This window comes from Cebidichthys violaceus, unplaced genomic scaffold, assembly GCF_023349555.1.
Source record: "Cebidichthys violaceus isolate CVI_PGR_0920_01 unplaced genomic scaffold, fCebVio1.0.p SCAF_15, whole genome shotgun sequence".
NCBI lineage: Eukaryota > Metazoa > Chordata > Actinopteri > Perciformes > Stichaeidae > Cebidichthys > Cebidichthys violaceus.
Window position 1 is genome coordinate 6,572,776 of NW_027176318.1, and position 21,061 is coordinate 6,593,836.

Consider the following 21,061-nt stretch of genomic DNA (forward strand, 5'->3'; position numbering starts at 1 on the left):
GCATCAGCTCTGAATGGATGTGGCACTTTTTCTCTTTAATGGCTTATCATCAGACCCGCATGTAGCTCAGGTAGTGACAGAGAGAATGGGTAGATTCATTGCCACGACTATTTGTTAGGTGCATCTAGTAGCCAGGTTGAGCTATGGCTGTTGATAAGGACTGTTATGTAGTTTAACATTGCTCTCTCCAGTATCTTTGAAGGAGACAGACATAAATTCTTCCACAACCATTAATCATTGAGCCGTGGTAAAAACAAGGTTATATTTTTTTCAGCCATTAACAGAACTAGATACGCATATGATGCAAAGTGTTACGGGAACAATTGGGAATTTGCATTTTGAGTCAGACTTTCTTTGCATTTTACATCACATTTTTGGAAACAATACTCTGGCCAGTCCTGTGGTTTTGTTTGAGTGTTTATACCTTATCAACTGCTAACCAGACAACACCATGGGCAGTGTTTTATTCTGCATCCACTCCAAGAGCAAATTAAGAGCCTCTTCTTGGATATTCTAAACTTTACTTTCGATTTTTTTGTCCTTGTAAATTCTTGGCATAATCTTTGATGTGTGGGCATATCTTTACGGTCTGATGCAGCTCAGCCTCTGCCACAGTGTCTATAGCCTTCTTTTTCTGACTCCTCTTCTAAATGAGGATGGCCGCGGATTTTTGCAGATGAATAATTACTCTCTGGTATCATAGCGTGTTTTCTTTTCTGTCTATTTTTGGATACATGCAGTGAAGGCTATGGTGTTGCAAGAATCACAGAATATGTGAACACACACTTCTTAACATCCTGAGATTAAATCCATGCAGTTCCCAAGGGATCAGTTCACGTAAGCGCAAGGGTGTGTGCGCGTGTGTGTGCGCGTGTGTGTGTGTGTGTGTGTGTGTGTGTGTGTGTGTGTGTGTGTGTGTGTGTGTGTGTATGTGTGTTATGTTTCTCGAAACCATTGCAGGATTATTTTCGCTTAAAACTGCAGCTCTTTAGCACCGGCTCCTTTCGCCAGTGTGAATGTGCACACATACGGTACACGTGCACAGTAAAAAGGAGAAGATGAAATATGAGGACGGCTTTGCATCAAACCATTAAACCAATCTGCTTTCCCCTTTAAATCTGCTGTGTTACTTCTGTAATGAGATCTGACATCCTAATGAGGGGGACAGAGCAGAGAGCGTGATGGAGGAGAGAGATGAGAGAGAGGGAAAAAAAAAAGCCCAAGAAAGGAGGTAAAGACGAAGACGACGGGAGAGGGGATGCAGTTCGTGTGCTTCTTCTGACCAGTAGGCAGGAAAAGTTCAGGGCACCTATTAAATAGAGAAAGTGACAGATCCTTAGGATAAAACAAGCACATGTCCGCACCCTAAATGGGATTTGTGATACTAATTATAGTCACTTGGACGGTGTGTGTGTGTGTGTCTTCATTTATACGGATATAACTGATGGATTTTTATAGTTACAATCTCAACGATCTGCGTCTCATTCTCCTTTCTTTCATCTATATGGCGATAATCTATTATTGCAGGTCTGTTTTAAGATCTCACTTCCCAGAGATCTAAACAATGTCGCCGCTTGTGATTATTCCACTACAGACACTGCAGTTTGTAATACTGCGAAATGCAAGGGCTTTCATTAGCGTGCCACAGGCTCAATCACCAGCGTGTCACCTCATTCAGCGATAGATAGAGACTGAACTGACTTCACTTTAAATGAAAATCTTTGAGACAATTACTTCAAAGATTTAAACATTATTTGTACCTTTTTTAAACGCATTCCAAAAGTGTGCATACATGTACAAGTATACATTTTAGCGAAAGGCCACAAGACATTGTTTGGACAAGGTTTCATAAAATATAAATGTATATATTATAGCACTGTTCAATATGGCTGTACTCAATAAAAAGTAATAATGGTAGTGGTACTTTCTTCTTGCTTGTGTTACCGATGGGAGCGAGTGCATGGTTGAAATAGGGGCAGAATGAGTAGCATGGGGAATTGACCTGTCTCAGTAGACCTAAATCACCAGTTCTTTATCAGTTAGTAGGGAACTAAAGCACTGCAGCATTGTTGGACCTTTTGTCTGAAGCGTCCCCCCCAGACACTTTAGTGTGTCGCTCACCAGGCTCGCTCTGTCGCCAGGTTAGATTAGATTTGTTTGGCCAGGATCAATTTCAGCTTGGCTCCTGATCCTGCTGATCTTTTAATGAACCTACGGTCGTTCAAACACCAGTGAAGACGTATTTGTAAATTTGTTCTTACTTGTAAAGTGATGTTCAAATGTCCAGTATGACTAATCTTAATTTAGATAAAAATCAGTTTGATGTTAAAATTTGGAAACAGGAAATGAAGGAAGGAAAGAAAGAGGACTAAAGAAGGAGAAGTGGAAGGAAGGAAATGGAAACTGATTTATTCCTCTGAACATTCTTCAGTATAAAGTGACTTTTCTCTGCTGACTGTAGTCTGCTTTCTAACAGAAGGACTGAACTCTGACAGGCAACGCAACTATGACCTACAGTACTGTTCAACTTAGTGGTGTGATAGTGGACAACAACTCAATTTCCAAGTTGAATCCAGGTTACTTATGTAGTGGCTTAAACTTGTACAGTATTTACAGTGAGTTTTTGCTGAAGCCTCAGAAAGCTTTAATTACCAGCTCAAAGCATCTGACTTACTCTCCAGATCAGCACAAATTCTTTCCCTTGCGAAAACATATGGCACTTCCTAAATGTAGGTTTAAGTGAAGTTGGTGCTAGTCACCCCGCACCACCCTCTCTTTGTGTGTTCACAAGTGCATGTGCGCACACACACACACACACATCAGTGTCCTCTAACACTGTTCATACCACACGTCGCAAACGCGCACACATCAGCACATTCTACTTGTGTCCTATGCTATCTCAGTTTACATGATTAGCATATTCTCTGTTTTATCAGCAGTAATGAATTCATAACTGGAGAAAGAAACATTCATTTGTTTTTGTCCTCAGAGATCACACCGATACACTGGAAGTCAGCACAAAAGACAGCAATGACTGTCTTTATCAAATGACAACGAAACCTTCATATCTGCTGTTCAAAACATGTTTCATTCATTTATTGATTCACAGTTTATCATTGTATACGTTGCTTATTGCCTCCGTGGTTGCGCTTTGTCTCCCCATTGTCCCGTATTGTACCATGAATGCATGAAAAATAACCTGAGGGTTGTGGGGGGCTGCAGCATACTGGCGAGAGGCAGCTAACACACAGGGGAGGAGGTTCACATTGCACCCGGGGGTGATAAAGAGTGTCCAGTCCACCTCACTTGCATCTCTTTAGACTGTGGTTGAGAAAAGGAGCAACCGGAAGACATCCACATAAACGCAAGGGACATGCAAAGTCCACACAGAAAGGCCAGAGCTCTCAGATTCCAATTGTTTGCCATAAGGCAACAGTGCTAACAACTGAGCGGCCATGTTTCCTATAACTGGGATCCTTTTGTGGAGATACTGTGATGCACCTAAATGGTGGTGTCTTGCTTTTTCAGGATATTGATCTCAGATATTGGCTTTATGCCATAAAGCAATTTGTGAGGCTGGAAGATTATCTCCGCAACAGCGACAAGTCAAGTTATCTTGTATTGCATCTATTAAAAACAAGGTATTTAAAAATGTTACGAAGACAAAACGTTTTTTTTTTTCTTTGTGCCATACATGAGTGTGTAATGTCCAGTGGCTGTATGCCAAATGGACCATTCTTCGGTTGGACTTTTTATGACTTTCACCATTGTCCTTCCGCAGCATGAACATTTAGCAGCAGCCACTGGCCTGGGGCCCCTGCTGTGTCTAAGTGGCATGCTCGGAAAAAGACATGGCACCTTGACTCATAGAGCCAAGTGTCCTACAGCTCCCACACTGTAAAACGCTGTATACTTGATACTGAATGTGCAAAAGGGTGTGTGTGTGTGTGTGTGTGTGTGTGTGTGTGTGTGTGTGTGTGTTTATGTTTAAATGTGTGTCCTCCAGTGCTTCCAGCTCAGGAACATCAAGAGCTATGTGTTGGCCAGGAGGATCTCCCAGGGATAAACAGAGGGAGAAACTAATCCTTACTCTCCTCCACATTCAAGCAGTGTGTGTTTTTGTGTGTGCGTGTGCATGTTTGCTTCACCCGTGGCCGCTGTAGGCAAGGTTGTGTGTGCATGCTGTTGTATGACCTTAAAGCATTAGAAAAAGATGTGTTACAGGCACGCATGTTTAGTCCATGTCAATCACTGGCATATTTAGAAATCTGTGTTTGTGTGCTCGTGCGTGCCCATACGAGTGTGTGCGTATCTGAGAGGGATAGAGACTGTGAGGGGTTTTGTGTAATCGTGCTGAACGCTGAAGCGTGTCGAGAGAAAGGACATGTCCTCAGCTCTGATCACATAGTCTACTACAACCACAATAGAGGGAGAGAGATAGAGAGACGGACGGGTGTTAGGGAAGAAAGGGGGGAGGGCATAAAATGAATGAATGATGTAGAGGGAGAGAGGGAGATAAAAAGAGGTATTGAAAGGGAAGGTTTCAGAGTAGATGGGTGAGTAAAAAAAAGATGGATGGAGGGATATGTCTTGAGCAGGGAAGAAAGGAGAAAAGGGCAAGGGAGTGATGAAGAAAAGGGAGAGACAGAGACAGAGTAGGGTTTAAGAAAATAGAGGCAGAGATGGTAGAATGAGAAGGGAGGATGGACATGGGAAGCTCGGCTGATTGCTTTGATCTCCCTCTAGTTTTTTTTTCTTCTTTCTTTCTCCCTATCTCTCTTTCCCTGCCTCCTGTTTTCCTCCATCTCTTGTACATTCATGCTAGGGCTCCCTTGTCTCAGCAGCCCAAAGAAAAAGTCAGTCCCGCTCTTAGCTAGGCGGCCCCTCAGCCGGCTGGCTAATTGCAGAGGTATCACTGTGTCAAATGACTAATAGAGTTTCCTTTCCAGTCGCTAATCTGCCAGCAGGAGCACAGCCGCGATTTGTTTACTCTACGCCGAAGCAAGGGAATACAAAGACACACCCGCCCTTATATTTTCGTCTCCCAACACAATTTCACGCCGCCAGAGCATTAGGTGTGAGAGGTGTTAGTGGAGCGCGCATGTGTGTCGGTCCATTTCATGATATGTGTTGTATTTCATGAGACGGCAGGTGCCTCATGCTACTCTTTTAATTAATGAAAGACACACCCTCTCAGTCTCATACACACATATGTTTACCATTCATTTCTGTGTTTTGTTTTCCCATAAACCCGAAGCTTAAACTTTTAAATTGTTTTGTGATATTTAAACCTAAATGTAGTTTAATTAAAATCTTAAACTTCAATCCCAACTGACACAGTGTTTTAACACTGGTCAAAAATGCCAAAGGTCTAAAACCCCAACTGGTTCGCAAGGACAAGAATACGCGCACACACACACACACACACACACACACACACACACACACACACACACACACACACACACACACACACACACACACACAAGGAATACATACACCATTACACACATGCATGCATAAACAGGCACCCACATTTTGCCTGGCAATATTGGCCCCAAAGGTCAAGTCATCAGTCAGAACACACCATTAACAGAGCAAATGATAAATTCAGCAGCACTCCATTTACTTGAGGTAGGAGGAGAAGAAAGGGAGAGCAGACACAAAGATTGAGTGAAGAAGAAAATGGAATGCATAACGAGGTGTGGGGAAGCTGAATACAAAGTCAGAGAATGTGAAAACAAAAGGACAGACTTCAATAGTAATTTGGGAGGACAATTTTTGGGGGGGATTTCTCTGTTTTCATGTTCCCTACCATCTCTCTCTCTATCATTTGTGATTTATTTTTCGTTCCCCTTTATTTTTTCAGCTTGTACCCGAAGAGATCCCTATTCAGTGCCTACAGCACAGGCTATAAAAATAATTTGACAAGCCATTTTTATATGTTTTCCCTCTCTCTTCTTTTCACTGTTCTGCCTCCCCCTCTTTGGCTCTGAGGTTCATCCTATTTGGGTGTCAAGTGTCTCGGTGAGCGCACACTGACTCTGGTGGAGTTAGCCTAAAGCCCTGGCCACTAATGAGACGTTCTGAAGGACAGACACCCCACAGACACCATTCAAAGAGTACAGAAAAGACTGGGATTGTCTGCTGATTGGAGTAACTCTGCTTCATTACCCTCCTATACCCTTTGTTCTACGCGGCTGTATGTCGCTAACTCCACGGCCTCTTGTTCCATCCCTCTTCTTCCCTCTGGTTTGGCTGCAGCGTCATCTCTCATCTCTCAGCAGTTTTCCTCTCTTGTCCCAGCATCTCTTATTGTTTCTCTGTCTCTGTCTAATTTTTTAGAACTTTGGGGCGTCAGTAGAAGAGCTCACACAGCCTTTACCCTCATGGGCATTTCAGGGCAGAGTCTGGAAGTTTAATTTTTCAATGTCTGGCTGGCAACGAATTTCTTTCTTTTTAGAGTTAGGAAATAAAAATATGCTAATGTGGTTACATCATCCAAAAGGTTCCTTGTGCCTCTGGTGGGCCGACTAATGGAGTTTACCAGACTCAGTGAGAAGAATTTAAATAAGAGCTTTGAAAGATGATTGTTAAAGAAGCACCAAATAGGTTGGACAGATCAGACGTGTGTAAGAGGGTTGTGAAGGTCAAGTAAATACCACCACTCAAGACACTGCTAAAGAGCAACTTTGATCGTCACACAACAACGAGACAGTAAACCTCACATTCACACAACCTCCATCCTTTTGTTGTTTTTGTATCGATGCGTGCAGTGACTTGTATAATGTGTGAATGTGTGTTTTTCCATGTTGAGTACCGTTTGTGTGCACTTGCCCATCCAGAGACCGTTTTAAAGGCTAACTCGCTCTGTGAGAGGAGGCTCGTTGGCCTGTGCTAAAGCCCCAGTCAAACACATATTGATTTCAAGGCTCTGTGATTTATCGCATACTCTCCGAAGAACACATTGATGGTGCTTTTGCATGTGTGTACATGTGTGTTTTCTGTCTACACATACCTTGGTTTTAATGACAGATGACGCCGTCTGTCTCAGTGTTTTTACAGCCAGAGAAACAAGGCCCCCAGACTCACATTAACACCTTGATATATCACCGATCCACCGCTCTGATGCGACGGGGGGGGAAGGTGACAGCTACTGTGCCCCTGCAGGCTGCTTACATCCCCCAAGCAAATCCCCATTCAATTTCAATCTCACTCTAAAGAGAGATAGCTTGGTGTTTTACTTTTTTTTCTTTATGTATTTTTTTTGTCCTTATTGCTCACCAGGCAGATGTCTCACTGTGAGGAAAAAGTTTCTGCAATCGCCCTCTAGCTACCTGCAAATAGGCTTACGAGCAAAGTTCCTATTTTTCATTGCATGGGAATGGCAGGCTAATGAGTCATTTGAGTGACAAACTAACGTTGTTTACGAACCCTCAGTGGGTTTTCATGAGACGAACGTACCTCACATTGGAATATAACTATTGCATTGTTGATCTCAAGTATTTCTGTTTGTTTAAATCAATCTATTCTTTACATTTTTTAATTGAACTTTTTCTTCAGGATTTGTATGCATTGTTGAAAGAAATATTGCATGGCTTACAAAATAGTATACAGAAAAAACATGTAATAGCTTGTAAGCATATTTGATCAAAAGTTTATATTTCATATTTTCAGATGTTTTTTGTCGTAGCCATTAAAATTATCTAAAACTTTTGCCTACACAACTTTTGTCTACTTTTCTCTTTTTCTCTCTTCAATCCTCCCCTCTGTTGAACATGGTCCTTGTTGTTAATCCTGGGCATGTGGCCAATATTTGTCCATCCATATGGAGACGCGCTTGTCTTTTCCCAACAACCTGTTCATCTCTGCGCCTTTCTGCCTCTGCTCTGCTCTCCTCTCCTCTCCTCTCCTCTCCTCTCCTCTCCTCTCTTTTCTCTCCTCTCCTCTCTTTTCTCTCATCTCCTGTGCTTCTCCCCTCACCTTTGCTTGTGTCTTTTCCTCCCGTCCTCCCTGCGTCTCATTCTGTCCCCTCCTCTGCCCTGCAGACCTTACCCAGCGTGTCCATGACCAGGTCCTAAGTTATGTCCTCTGTCCCTACTTTCCCACCATAGCTCCCTCCTCCCCCGGTGTCGACTCCGCCCCTTTGCAGCGCACAGGAAGTCACGGCACGGGGACAGGGAACTACGGCCGTGGCGGGACCAACAACTATGCCACAGTAGGACCAGGCTACACCTCAAGCGGAGGTGGCGGAGATGTGTATGGCTCAGACCCCTATGTGGCGGACCCCTATCGCACCCTGCAGTACTGCCCCTCAGTGGTGGAATCGCCCTACAGCAAGTCCGGACCAGCCCTGCCGCCTGAAGGCAGCCTGCAGCGCTCACCTTCCATCGACTCTATTCAGAAAGACCCCAGGTAGGATGAAAGGGCTGTGTGTGTGTGTGTGTGTGTGTGTGTGTGTGTGTGTGTGTGTGTGTGTGTGTGTGTGTGTGTGTGTGTTTCACTGGACCACAGTCTGTGCACTCGCATTCATTCCCTTGAGCCTCACGTTAACACTAACTTCTCCATACCAAATGTTTGTCTGATGGGGCAAAACGTGTAGAATACATAACACACACACACACAAACACACACTTACTGGCATATATACAGTACACACATCAATATTCCAGTCATAGTGATAATAAAGTCGTCCTGCTCCAAGGTACAGAAGGGGTATACTGTACTCACTGCTCACTAATATTGATATCTCTATATATCGATATACAGCATGCATAAGAATAACTTTTGTGATAGCCATTGCAGCTACAGATACTACAGTACTCACCCAACCCCACACTCCACCAGTTCCTTTCAAGGCTCTTTCTTAGATCAGGCTCAATGCAGCACTGCATTACAATCATATAGGGGGCTGTGTGGATGGGTCCTTGTTGTACCGGTGTTAGAATGAAATATAATCCAGAAAGGCTGGTTTGACTTATAGATTCATGAGTTTGGAAGCTTATCAGATACAAAAACACTGCACAGTGATTTACAATACTATGAGGAAGGATATCACAACTCTCAAAAGTTCATGATTATTGTCAACCACAATTTATCCGCCTTCTAGACTGCCGTGAGGTAAGCAGCAGGTTTACCATGTTTCCCAGACAAACAACTGTGCCTGGGAACATATATATATTTTATAGGCCCACTCAGTGTGATGGTGGATGATGTCACATTGCATCAACAATTTAGCCAGGGTCAACTTGTTTTTGCTAAGCGACACAGCTTATTTTTTTTCTATATCGGCCCCCTTGGTAATGTAAAAAAAAATATTGATGTAATAGAGTGTCACACACCGGTTGCTTTAGAAGCTCAATTTTGCCTCCCTCAGTGTCACGCTGTGTGTAAAAGAGTCCTACTGGGCTGTGATCACTTCCATCCTCTTCTCTCGGCAATTAAGCAAAGCTCACTTTCCCTTCTTCATTTATATGTATTTCACAGGACTCTTGATATATAATTCCTTTAATTACGGAGCGAGAGGGACTGAGACGTGCCTGGATCAAGTCTCAGCAGCAGCTATCAATCACAGGAGAAGGAGAGAGAAAGAGAGAGAGAGAGAGAGAGAGAGAGAGAGAGAGAGAGAGAGAGAGAGAGAGAGAGAGAGAGAGAGAAGAGAGAGAGAGAGAGAGAGAGGATGGGAGAGAATTATTTAAAACAATAGCAAATGAAGAGAGAGTGACTGAATGACATGCGCACAGTCAGAACATACAATCCTCCTCAAGATTCTTCATTCTTGTGAAGTTGCATAAAGGATCTGATAATTAGGGCTTGATGGTTTATTAATAATGTAATCTGATTGACTGGCTAAAGACGGTCTTCTTGTTTCACACAAACAAGTTATCTCTAATGTTCCCCCCTCATAGTGAGAAATAGTATCCTTTCATATTCACAACACGTTTGTGAAGCCTTTGTTGTCCGCTCTGTTGTTGTTCGTCGCCTGTACTGTGATGTTTGTACACACAGAAACTCTGGAATTCAGCAAAAGCAGTAACATGTCTTGTTTTCTGTAGGGTGCATCTACAATTCACCAGCCAGATTTGTGACAAAAGCTCAACAACAACAACAAAAAACAGTGGCAACGTAAGATAGAAATAAGTTTATCAAAGACACGTTGTGAGGAGTGAGTACAGCTCACCAAGATAACTAATAACTGTCTCATGGATTGCAATTTCAAACATACACAAATGTAGTGCAACTCACGGATGGAAACAGATAGGAGGAGGAAGATTATGGCGATAATAAAGTGGATAAAATAAGGAGATTATACAGTGTCATGCACATAATTGCACATGTATTAATAATATTGCTAAGGAGATCAAATTTTGTTTGCTGCCATTCATTACTCTACAATGTGGATGACAGCTTTTAAATCGTTGCTCCCTTTACTTTCTAAGCTGCTTGAATAAAGGCAGTGAAAACATTTAAACGTTAATTGCTCTAGTTTAGTCTCAGTGGGAGGCTGTTTTTGCATTGCATATAACTTTTTAAGCTTTTTATTTGTTTCTGGTTCATCAAAATATGGATAATGGTCTCGGTAACAGTCTAATATTGATGTAATATGCTTGCAGGGCTTTGTATAGCTAACATTTACATCACACCCACCTGATGCGTTCTGTGCCAAAACCTTTTAAATATATTATTCATCTTAAATGGAGAAATGATTGAAGTTCCAAAAACACATCAACGCAATCTTTTGTCATATATTTTCATCCAGAACTATGTGTATGCTGTTTACAATAGAGCAACTATAGTCACAGCAGGTTCAAGTTTAGATATGTTCCATTACTGTCCTAACTTTTAAAATTGAGGCTCTGCATACAATGCAGATCCTGGTTCGAGCTTCACATTTTGCAGAGTCATGTATTTTAGACAATGAAAATATTAAAACCTAGTCCCAAACCCATTTTGTACTTGGTACCAATATTCCCGAGAACGCCTTTATGTGTTACATGCCCCCCCGCAGAGTTCAATAAAACCTTATTTAATTAAAAGTTAAAACAAATTATTCATGACTATTTAACAATTTAGACTTTACTAGCTGGAGTCGGGGGGGGGAGGGGGCGGGGGGCCTTTGGACTCAGTGTGCTGTTTATTTTCATTAATTTAGGCCAGCCATGATGAACTCCAAGTCATTTACAACAACAGGTAGCCACAGTGCATAACAAAGAAAATGTTTTAATGAGTAGATTTAATAGCAACTCTGCATTTCTGTATTCAAGTCCCCAAAACAGTATCCTTGTAAAAAAAAAAATGGCTCTTCTTGGACTCCGATATTGACAATAATATAATATAATATATGTCTGTATATATATATATATATATATATATATATATATATATATATATATACAGACATATATCTATAGATAGATAGATAGATAGATAGATAGATAGATAGATAGATAGATAGATAGATAGATAGATAGATAGATATTCCTATATTCTTAATATCATTGCATTTAAACTGTGTGTTACATTTATCTCTGCCATAAGGTTAAATAGCCTCCTACTCGAGCTTCAATCTCTCTCTTGCTATAATTGGACTTAGCTGAGCTTACATGAAGTGCAAAATTAGTTAGCATCAATCAGATACAAAGAACACCCTGAGTGAGGGCAGAGGTTATGGCTCTGTGTGTCTAATGGCTGCGTAAGTGTGCAGTGTGTGTTTGTGAGAATACTATATTTTTTCATAACTCAGCAGCACACTCTGTGCCTAACGTGTGTGTGTGTGTGTGTGTGTGTGTGTGTGTGTGTGTGTGTGTCCGCATGGCAGCTAGTAACATGGTTAGGGACCATTACAGTTGCAGTAGAGTGAGCACGATAGAGCAGAGGTGATGACAGCAACACAAAGGGAAAACTCAATAACTGCTAATGGATGGCAGTGAAGAGAGGGAGATAAGATAGATAAGGGGAGGATGGAGGGAGTTGTGAAGATGAAGCCAAAGGAAGGGAGGTAAATGAACACAGCAGAAGAGGAGGGAAGGAGGGGAGAAAGGAGGCACATGAAGAGGAGAGGGTGGGGAAATAAAGGGATGAGGGGGATTATGTAGAAAAAATAAAGGGTGACAGATGAATATCAAGATGGAGAAAAGTGAATACATAGAGGAAAGAATGGGCAAGATTGAGTGAAGAGAGAGGCGGAGCATAATGTAGATAGGTGTTTTCCTTTAAGCTCACTTTGCGAAAAGAGATTCTCACCCCCACTGAGTTTCCTTCTTAAATTGAATCTTAGGAAACAATGTAGGGAGCAAGATGAAGAAGAAAGTGTTGAGCACATGGAACCAATAAAAGTAGAGAGGGTGAGAATGGAAAGCAAAAACCAATAATGAAGGAAAAGAAAAAGGAACAAATAAAGGGGATTGGGAGAATGTTAAGTGAGGGGAGAAAGCACAGAGAGGCATTTGTTTAGGGAATACATACCTTGAGGGATCGATGCATGGGCATAGTAGGCGTTAGAGAGTAAGGACGGGAGTGAGAGAGAGAGATGAACATTAGCTTAGGGAGGACGGGACCAAGGAGGTAGGGGCTTTGGATATTGTTACAAAGCTTGCACTAGGAGGTTAGGAAGCCATGTAGAAAGCGAAACACATCATGAACGGGTTTTTTTGCAGTAAGTGAGGAGAATTCAGCGTTGCAGAAATGAGGATTGCTTGTCTTATCTCACCAAACACTCACTCAGCCTGAAACATAGACACAACACTTTGAGATAAGATAAATCAAACTCCCCTCATTTGAATCAAATTCTGCTCATTTACACCATCATCTCCACAAGTCCAACATGTATTCCCCCAGCAATAGTGGTCGTAGTTCCACTGATGTTTGAAGAAATAAATACCCCCTGTGCCCCCATTATGTGTTAGATGCAATAGAGCTGCTGACATGAAATTGCTATTTACAGTTGATATGATGTCATCTGGTGTGACATGTCATTGTCAACGCTCGCTATTTAATCACTGTGTTTGTTGGCTCATAGCCCAAACACATCGCTCTATTTATGGACAATCTGCAATGGTCAGCGGTGACTCTGTTTGAGCGGGTGTGAGTGTGTGAATGGGATGAGTGTGTGTGTGTTTGTGCATCCAAGGCTGTGTCAAACGCAGGGCAGTGGAGACGCTGTGTCTGTGTATGTATGTATGTGTGTGTGTGTGTGTCTGTCTGTGTATTTGCACGCACGCGTATGTGTCTAGCATTCATCTGTGACAGCATAGAACAGATGCATTGCATTCCCCAGGTGTCACACAGTCTAAAGGACAATGCCATGTCCATGTATGTGCGTCTCCTTAAGAGGCACAGAGAGATTACTGAATACTCTTGTTGTCAGTTGGGCACTAGTGTTTCTGTTTATTTATGTGCACATGTGTGTGTGAATGAGAAACGCAGCGGCTTGCATTCCCCTCTTGTAAACTGTTGTCTGTTTGCACAAGTGCATTGCCCTGTGTGTTGGATACATATGGTTTATGTATGACTCTACAGATGGGCCACCTACTTTAGATGGAAATTAAGGCACTGGCAACCTGTGTGTGTGTGTGTCTACGTGTGTGTGTGTGTGTGTGTGTGTGTGTGTGTGTGTGTGTGTGTGTGTGTGCCTGGGTGATAGGTCTTGACCATAGGATTATATTCAGACAGGAGGAAATCCCTCACTCACTTAAGTGAAAGTAAGGCACACTCACATCAGCGGTACACAGTTTACTGTACGATGCACCGGGGGATTTCTATTGTGTAAACTGGACACAGATTATGTTTCTTTGGCTTTAAGTGGAGCAGTTCTCTGCTGACAGTCGAACAGGTCCAACATTCTGAGTTTAATAGTGATCTCCATATTCAGTGGTGCTCTTGATGGGCAGTACTTTTAGCTGTGTGTTTGTAGCACACACTACCTTCATCGTGCATTCATGTTATGCTTCTTCTCTGGATTGCTCCTTCCACAAATATGTCCACCACTGTTTCTCAACATATACAGAGCTTTGAATTAAGACAGTAAAGTTTGAATAAGGTTTTTAGCTTATTTTATGATAAAGAAGTGTTTTGGAATTCTCACTTTCCTATAATGTTAGGGGTTAGTGTCTCAAAGAGTAATATTATCAAGCTATGCTTTTGCTACATTTACACATTCAGTGAGCTGCCCAGTTTGATCTTTCAACAACATTTCATACGTCTGTGGTTTTCCACAGAAAGCATGCTAATAAGCATGAGAGACAATAATTAGTGTGTGGCCCATTAAGTGTACTCGAGACATAAAACCATTTAGATTGTTTAATTTTATCATGGCATATTCTGACTTATATTGGTATATTCTGATTGATATAATTCAGGGAATAATAATGTAAAGATGCCATGGTAAGAATAAAAGGGAGATATTGTTGAAATGCAGCCATTTCTTTACATTTATTCTGATGTGTGCTTGTGGGGAGAGAGAGAATGCTTCAGCACCATGGACAGAGACTCAAAGCTATGTTGGGTTGTAAAGTTTCAGCACCACGGAGAGAGTGTGAGGCGATCTCTACTACTGTTACACTGCTGCTGCTGCTTGTACCACTTGTTCTAATACACACAGTGAAACCTCACAAGCATGATCTATTTCCTACCTGTGACTACGCAGGGTCACTCTAGCAAGTGTCTTGCTAAAGTAAATAAAGCCATGCAAACATTTAATTCATAATTAGTTATGAGTTAAATATAATACAGAAGAAAACATGCATACAATAAAATACAAAACATGTTGAGCTTCCTATTCTTATATGGGACTATAGAAAAATGCATGTCTGTCCTCTTACAGGCACATTCCAAATAATGTAACCAGACCAGAGGATTGCACATTGCTGTGGATCTTCACTGCGTTTCTTTTGAAAATTAGCATTTTTCATGAGCATGCTATGGGACATTAAATCAAAATAAAAAACGTATATGTAGCAACTTCCTGGTGACTCGGATTAAAAAATATCATCTCTTCTTTTGTTTATAGTGGATATGAGTATTTATTCATTTATGTTGCTTGCATATGGATTTTTAGTTAACGAAACTGATGGGCAAGTTATTGAAAGATACACTCTGGAAGATAACTGAAAGGTTTTGTCCATTTTATGTTCTCTGCCTTCCGAGGGGATAACTGAGGTTCTTAGAGGGGGAACTCTGATTTTAAGAGTTTAACCTCACCAAGATCAACTGCTTGACTAAAAGAGAAATGGAAGGTGCCAGTCAGTCCTTTTTGTCCTGTGTTATTAATCTATGTTCGACATCATGAAACAGAAAAAAAGGAGAAGGAGTGAAACAAATGAAGTGGCAATGAGAGGAAGATAAAGAAAGATGAAACAATGGGTTTGTAACTGGATGACTCTGGGAGAGAGAGCAAGGGAGGGGGTGAGGTAGGGGTGTGAGAGGCACAGTCACGGAGGGATCCAGGGATTTGAAGAAAGAGGGAGGAAGGAAGCAAGAGAGACAGATAGAGGAGAGAGGACACACTCTATTGGCTCTCAGCACGGCCCAGGGGTAATTTCCTCTCCACATGAGAAATGCATGCTGGGATATGGAATCACCTCCAAGGGAGGGTAATGATGCATTGCCAGAACCATGGCCCTGAGGCACAGCTGTGTGTGTGTGTGTGTGTGTGTGTGTGTGTGTGTGCGTGCGTGCGTGCGTGCGTGCGTGCGTGCGTGCGTGCGTGCGTGTGTGTGAGTGTGTGTGCGCATGTGTGTGTGTGCATCTGTGCCCTGGCCATCATCCCTGCCTGTTCTGGGTAAATTGCCCATTGTAGTTATTTTCCTTTTCTGGGGTGGCCTATCTGTTTCTGCGTGTGTGTGAGAGTGTGTGTGTGTGTGTGTGTGTGTGTGTGTGTGTGTGTGTGTGTGTGTGTGTGTGAGAGTGTGTGTGTGTGTGTGTGTGTGTGTGTGTGTGTGTGTGTGTGTGTGTGTGTGTGTGTGTGTGTGTGTGTGTGTGGGTGACCTTGGGATGATAACAACCCTGCGCGTCTGCCTTCTTCACTGCTACAGTAAGCTTCATCCTAAATCTGAGGGCCTTGGGGATTGAAGGATAGACCAAAACGATACAGACAGATACATGTGAATTAGGGGGTTGAGACAGACAACAGAGACACACTTGTACCAACATGAACATTCAGGCATGTAGGTACATGGAAACAAGTGGCACATAAATCAGATTCAAACATACGCAGAGGTAAAGGCTAACAATTAGAGGATATTTGGCTGTCAGGCAGAGAGAAATCAGAATAGAAAGCATCGAATTAATTGCTGCTTTCACAGTTTCAGTGGTTGAAGGACATGTCCTCAGTGTGTGTGTGTGTGTGTGTGTGTGTGTGTGTGTGTGTGTGTGTGTGCGCACACTGATGTGTGCAGCTATTAATGAATCTGTCATGTTCTTTTGATCCAATCATTGCATTATTGTTTTTTATGGTAATTACTGCCACGAACATTTCTTCGATTAACATCCATCAAGGCTTTTCACACACATACACGGGAACAAGCACACACATGCAAATGCACCTATTCAGTGCTCGAGCTGATCTATAGGGGATGAAAATAGGTTGATATATGAATTTATTCAGCCGCTTCACACTCAAAAGTATGGCGATAGATGCTTTCCATCTCCTCCTCCCACCTCCTCCCCGCCGCTTCGTCTCATGACACTGGCGGCATTTGGGAGGGATTATGGGAAAATGTCACACCAGCAGAACTACAGTATATCTTCTCTCCTCCTCACGCCTCACTTCACCTCGCCTCTCCTCTAGCACACACTTGAGAGCAACCCTGCTTAACCATACTCCATCTACTGACTGAATGGTACACTGGGAGCACAAATATTACCATACATATCAATATTAACAGATTGTTAGACTGATCATCTTCATCTTAACATGTATTCAAGTTGACATTCAATATATTTTGTATGTACTTGGAAAAAAACTAAAATTGATTTGAAAGAAATCCAAATTTTAAGTTGGTTTTTGTATGTGTTTTTACAATAAGTAATACTATTAAGGTATTATTTCATTGTAGATTATTTCAAAATGTTATTATTGAGGGATAATAAAGGTCTTGTTGATTTGTGTGCTTAAGAACGTTTCAGAGCATTTCTTATCAAATGTTTGGCTTTATCAGTTTCTCAGCACTTCATCTGTATGATGAGTCCCGTTGCTCTATGTGGATCTCTGGGTACCGCTCAGTGTGAGTATAGGCTACACCTAACATGAATGCTGACAGCATTCAGTTACATGTGTAGCACAGTGCTATCAGTATAACTACTCTCATGAGACAGAGCTACTAAGTTTTATTTCCCCGTGAACTTCAGTGAAGTCTCGCATGAACTCAGCACTATCGACCTTGCACTCAGATAAATGTATCTTCTCTTTAATTACCTATTTTATTAACATCCACCACAGGCATTAATGTCAAGCAGTTGTAGATCTTGCACGCCACTGCTATCTTTGCGCAAGGCTCAATCTTCCATGGGGCTGCAGATGTTAAGGTCAGTGAGTTGTTAATCTCATGTCCAGGAGAGAAATCTTGACCTTTCGAATGCTTGTTATTGGACTCGTGAGGACTGAGTTATGTTCGGTGAACTTAAATAAAGCTAAAATTAAGAGAACAGAAATAAAGGGGGTAAGAATAAGAAAGCAGTTTGACATAAGAAAAGAGGAAAAAAAACAAGTTTCATAAATAAAAAGGTAACTTCTGCAAAGGCAAAAAAGTGAAAGTTCTATCATTTTAAAGTATGATGAGAGTACTTTCACATTTAGCCATGCTGCCATGTTGGTATCCGCCGGCTGCAGAGGTACAAAAGCGCCTGCATAGTACAATCATCTCAAAATTCATCCCTGTGGAAGTGCATTTCCTAATATAAAACACTTACATACCCACTCACACATACATATGCGCACAGAAACTCAAAATAATATTATTTTGAATTTCTACGTGACATGATAAATATAGGTGACTCTACATAAGGATAAAACAGCAGCCGCTAGCTGGGCTAGGGAGGATTAGCATGCTATTTGTTCACACGTCTGCTCACTAGTATGCTCACTTTTTATCAGTGACATGCTGTTGTTGTAAGTTACTGCTCTCTTTTTGCGCGCCATAAGATTTCACTTTGCTTCTTGGCTCAGATGCTCCAATAACAGGTTGACACTTAAATTCTCCAGCGAGGCCCTTTTTAAATAGCAGAGTTACTGTCAATACTGTAGTGGAATGGAGAGGGGCAAAACACATGCTGTAAGAAAAACTCCATTCAAACTTGCAAGATCACAGGCTTGTGACTGGAAGGTCATCGCTTCGATCCCCAGACTGTCAAGAAAAGTCTGGATAGGTACGGCACTTGAACCTCCCTCCTGACCACGCACCACTGTAGTGCCCTTGAGGAAGACCCTTAACCCCTCAACTGTGTCTTGTGATCTGCAGAGTCATGACAGAATAACTCTCATGCATCCAAGGGATGCTGACTCAATTTAGAAACACTTCTTTATCATGCATCCATCGCTTTGTCTCTCTCCATCTCTCCATCACACTTCTGCAGGTAGAGAAGGAGCGACAGTGATGATGGGTTGGGAGGTGTAGGCATTCATCCTGCACCTGCTGTGATTTCTCTCTAAACACACAGTTCTCCTTCGCTCCCCCCCATTGTCTTTTTAAAACAGCCCGTCTATTCTTCTCTTTTTTTAATCCCTTCCACTCTCTCCCACACATTCTCTCTCTCTCTCTCCTTCTAGCTCTCTCCCCCTCTATCAATCTTTCTACCCCTTTTTCGCTTCAGGGTTTGAGGTGATCCCCGTGCTGACAGTAGTTCTTTGTGTATGTTTGCGTCTGCGTGTGCGTTTCTGTCTTGCACCCGTGCATGTGGTTTCACCTCATAATATTAATGAAGGTCATCCTGCCAGCCAGACACATGCTTCATTCTGACCGTGACTCAAGTGAAACACTAATCTGGGTAGAATGATGGCAGGGAGAGAGAGAGAGTGAAAGACAGAGATATCGAGGGAAAAGAGGAAAGCGACAGAGAGAGAGAAAGACAGAGAGAGAGAGAGAGAGAGAGAGAGAGAGAGAGAGAGAGAGAAAGAGAGAGAGAGAGAGAGACAGAGAGAGAGAGAGAGATAGAGAGAGAGAGACAGAGAGAGAGAGACAGAGAGAGATATCGAGGGAAAAGAGGAAAGCGAGAGAGAGAGAGAGAGAGAGAGAGAGAGAGAGAGAGAGAGAGAGAGATAGAGAGAGACAGAGAGAGATATTGAGGGAAAGGAGGAAAGTGTGAGAGAGAGAGAGAGAGAGAGAGACAGAGAGAGAGACAGAGAGAGAGAGATATCGAGGGAAAAGAGGAAAGTGAGAGAGAGAGAGAGAGAGAGAGAGAGAGAGAGATATCGAGGGAAAAGAGGAAAGTGAGAGAGAGAGAGAGAGCGAGAAAGAGAGAGAGAGAGAGAGAGAGAGAGAGAGAGAGAGAGGCAAATTGAAGAGTAGATGCATATGAGACATCAGACAAGGTTGTTGGTGTGGTCTTACCCCTCTTAGTAAAGTGTGTGTTGTGTACGTGTGTGTGTGTGTGTGTGTGTGTGTGTGTGTGTGTGTGTGTGTGTGTGTGTGTGTGTGTGTGTTTCTCTGGTATTGGCCCGTGCTTTAATGAGCACCATGTGCATTCACGTGGGATCGTGTTTGCTTTTCCCCGGTGTACTTTTCATACCTTTTGTGCATTTGCCTGAATCACTTCACTGATTTTGCAAAGTGTTGGAATGCCATTTGTCGCTGTCTGGACCTGCATCTCGTGAACCACAGACCTCGTATTTACTTCAGGATGGATCAATATTGTGGGCAAATCTTTCTGCCAGTTCTGTGCCATGTTGCACTTAATACTGTCAGAATTAACTCTCTTTCTAAGGAGGAGTGCTAATTGGTTCAGTCGCCACGCTCCCAGTGTAGTGCCAAGGTATATTACAAAATATACAGTAAACCTCAGTGTTCTCGGTGAAAGTACATTGAGCAAAATATTTTTGGCTTCATTGTTTTCTAGCTGTCACAGAGCTGTCAAACAGGTATTGCTCTGTAATAATTTCACTCCAATTCCGTCATGGGGTTTACTTTCTTGGCAGCAATCATTTAACAAGGATGGGTGAACATGTTTAAAATATTATTTCTCTCACCAAATGATACCACTTTGGAGAATGCAGTCATCTGTGTCATTGAAAGGTTACTCGGTGAATATAAGGCAGACTGATTAGAAAGGTGGAAAATAAACCACCATAGCCTTCACCTACATCCCCCTAAGGAGGGAGCCGCTGTTTGTATAGTTGTGTACGTATCGCTGGGAAGTACTTCATTTTACTTTATGTCGAGTGTGAATATAGTCTGCACTGTGTCATACTGCATGAGCCATGTTGGCGATCCAGCATGTAATGGTTCTATTGCACAACTCTATTCCTTATTCCTCTCTTTCCTACATCCCCTCCAATCCTTCAAGTGGATGACTGCTTTTATTCGCATTTAATCCGCTTATGAAGGTTGCATTCATGTGTGTGAGTGCTTAAGCACACGCGTTTTCACGTGAAACATTTCAAAATCTTTAAATGCATCTGGCCATTGCTGTCTGATACCACATTCCCCACCGTCAATGTAATCATCGGAGGTATCACAATATCAACGCTGTCATTCCAATCATTCTAATCCCTATTATCATCATCTGCTCTCTGTCCTGCGCTTGTGTAGTAGAAGTAGTCATAACTAGTGCTCAAATGCCAGAACAACATCACAATCATTGCTACTATAAATCTCAGTTGCATGAGATGTCACGATCACATCTTGTTTGTCACTGCCTCTATCATTTATTATGTTTTGTTGTCATATTCATATTTCATCGCTACCATCTTCTTACCCTAAATGTCGTCATCTTCATTGTCAGCGTCTTCATGAGCGTGTTCCTTGTAATGTCTTGCACAGCTTTTAGCAAATACAGTTCTGCTACCACGTCTCTGTGCTGTATTGTTACCCCAGTATGAACTAATGAGAATAGCAGGTGCGTGAGCTAA

The 21,061-nt window shown here is 42.2% G+C and overlaps 1 protein-coding gene across 1 annotated transcript in view; it reads left to right on the plus strand.

The window, feature by feature from the left end:
• Positions 1 to 21,061, plus strand: part of ctnnd2a (catenin (cadherin-associated protein), delta 2a) — a 232,506-nt gene that overhangs the window by 122,187 nt on the left and 89,258 nt on the right. The window contains exon 12 of the mRNA XM_068709723.1: positions 8,115 to 8,415. Coding sequence (XP_068565824.1) covers positions 8,115 to 8,415 — 301 coding nt within the window. The remainder of the gene's footprint in view (positions 1 to 8,114; positions 8,416 to 21,061) is intronic.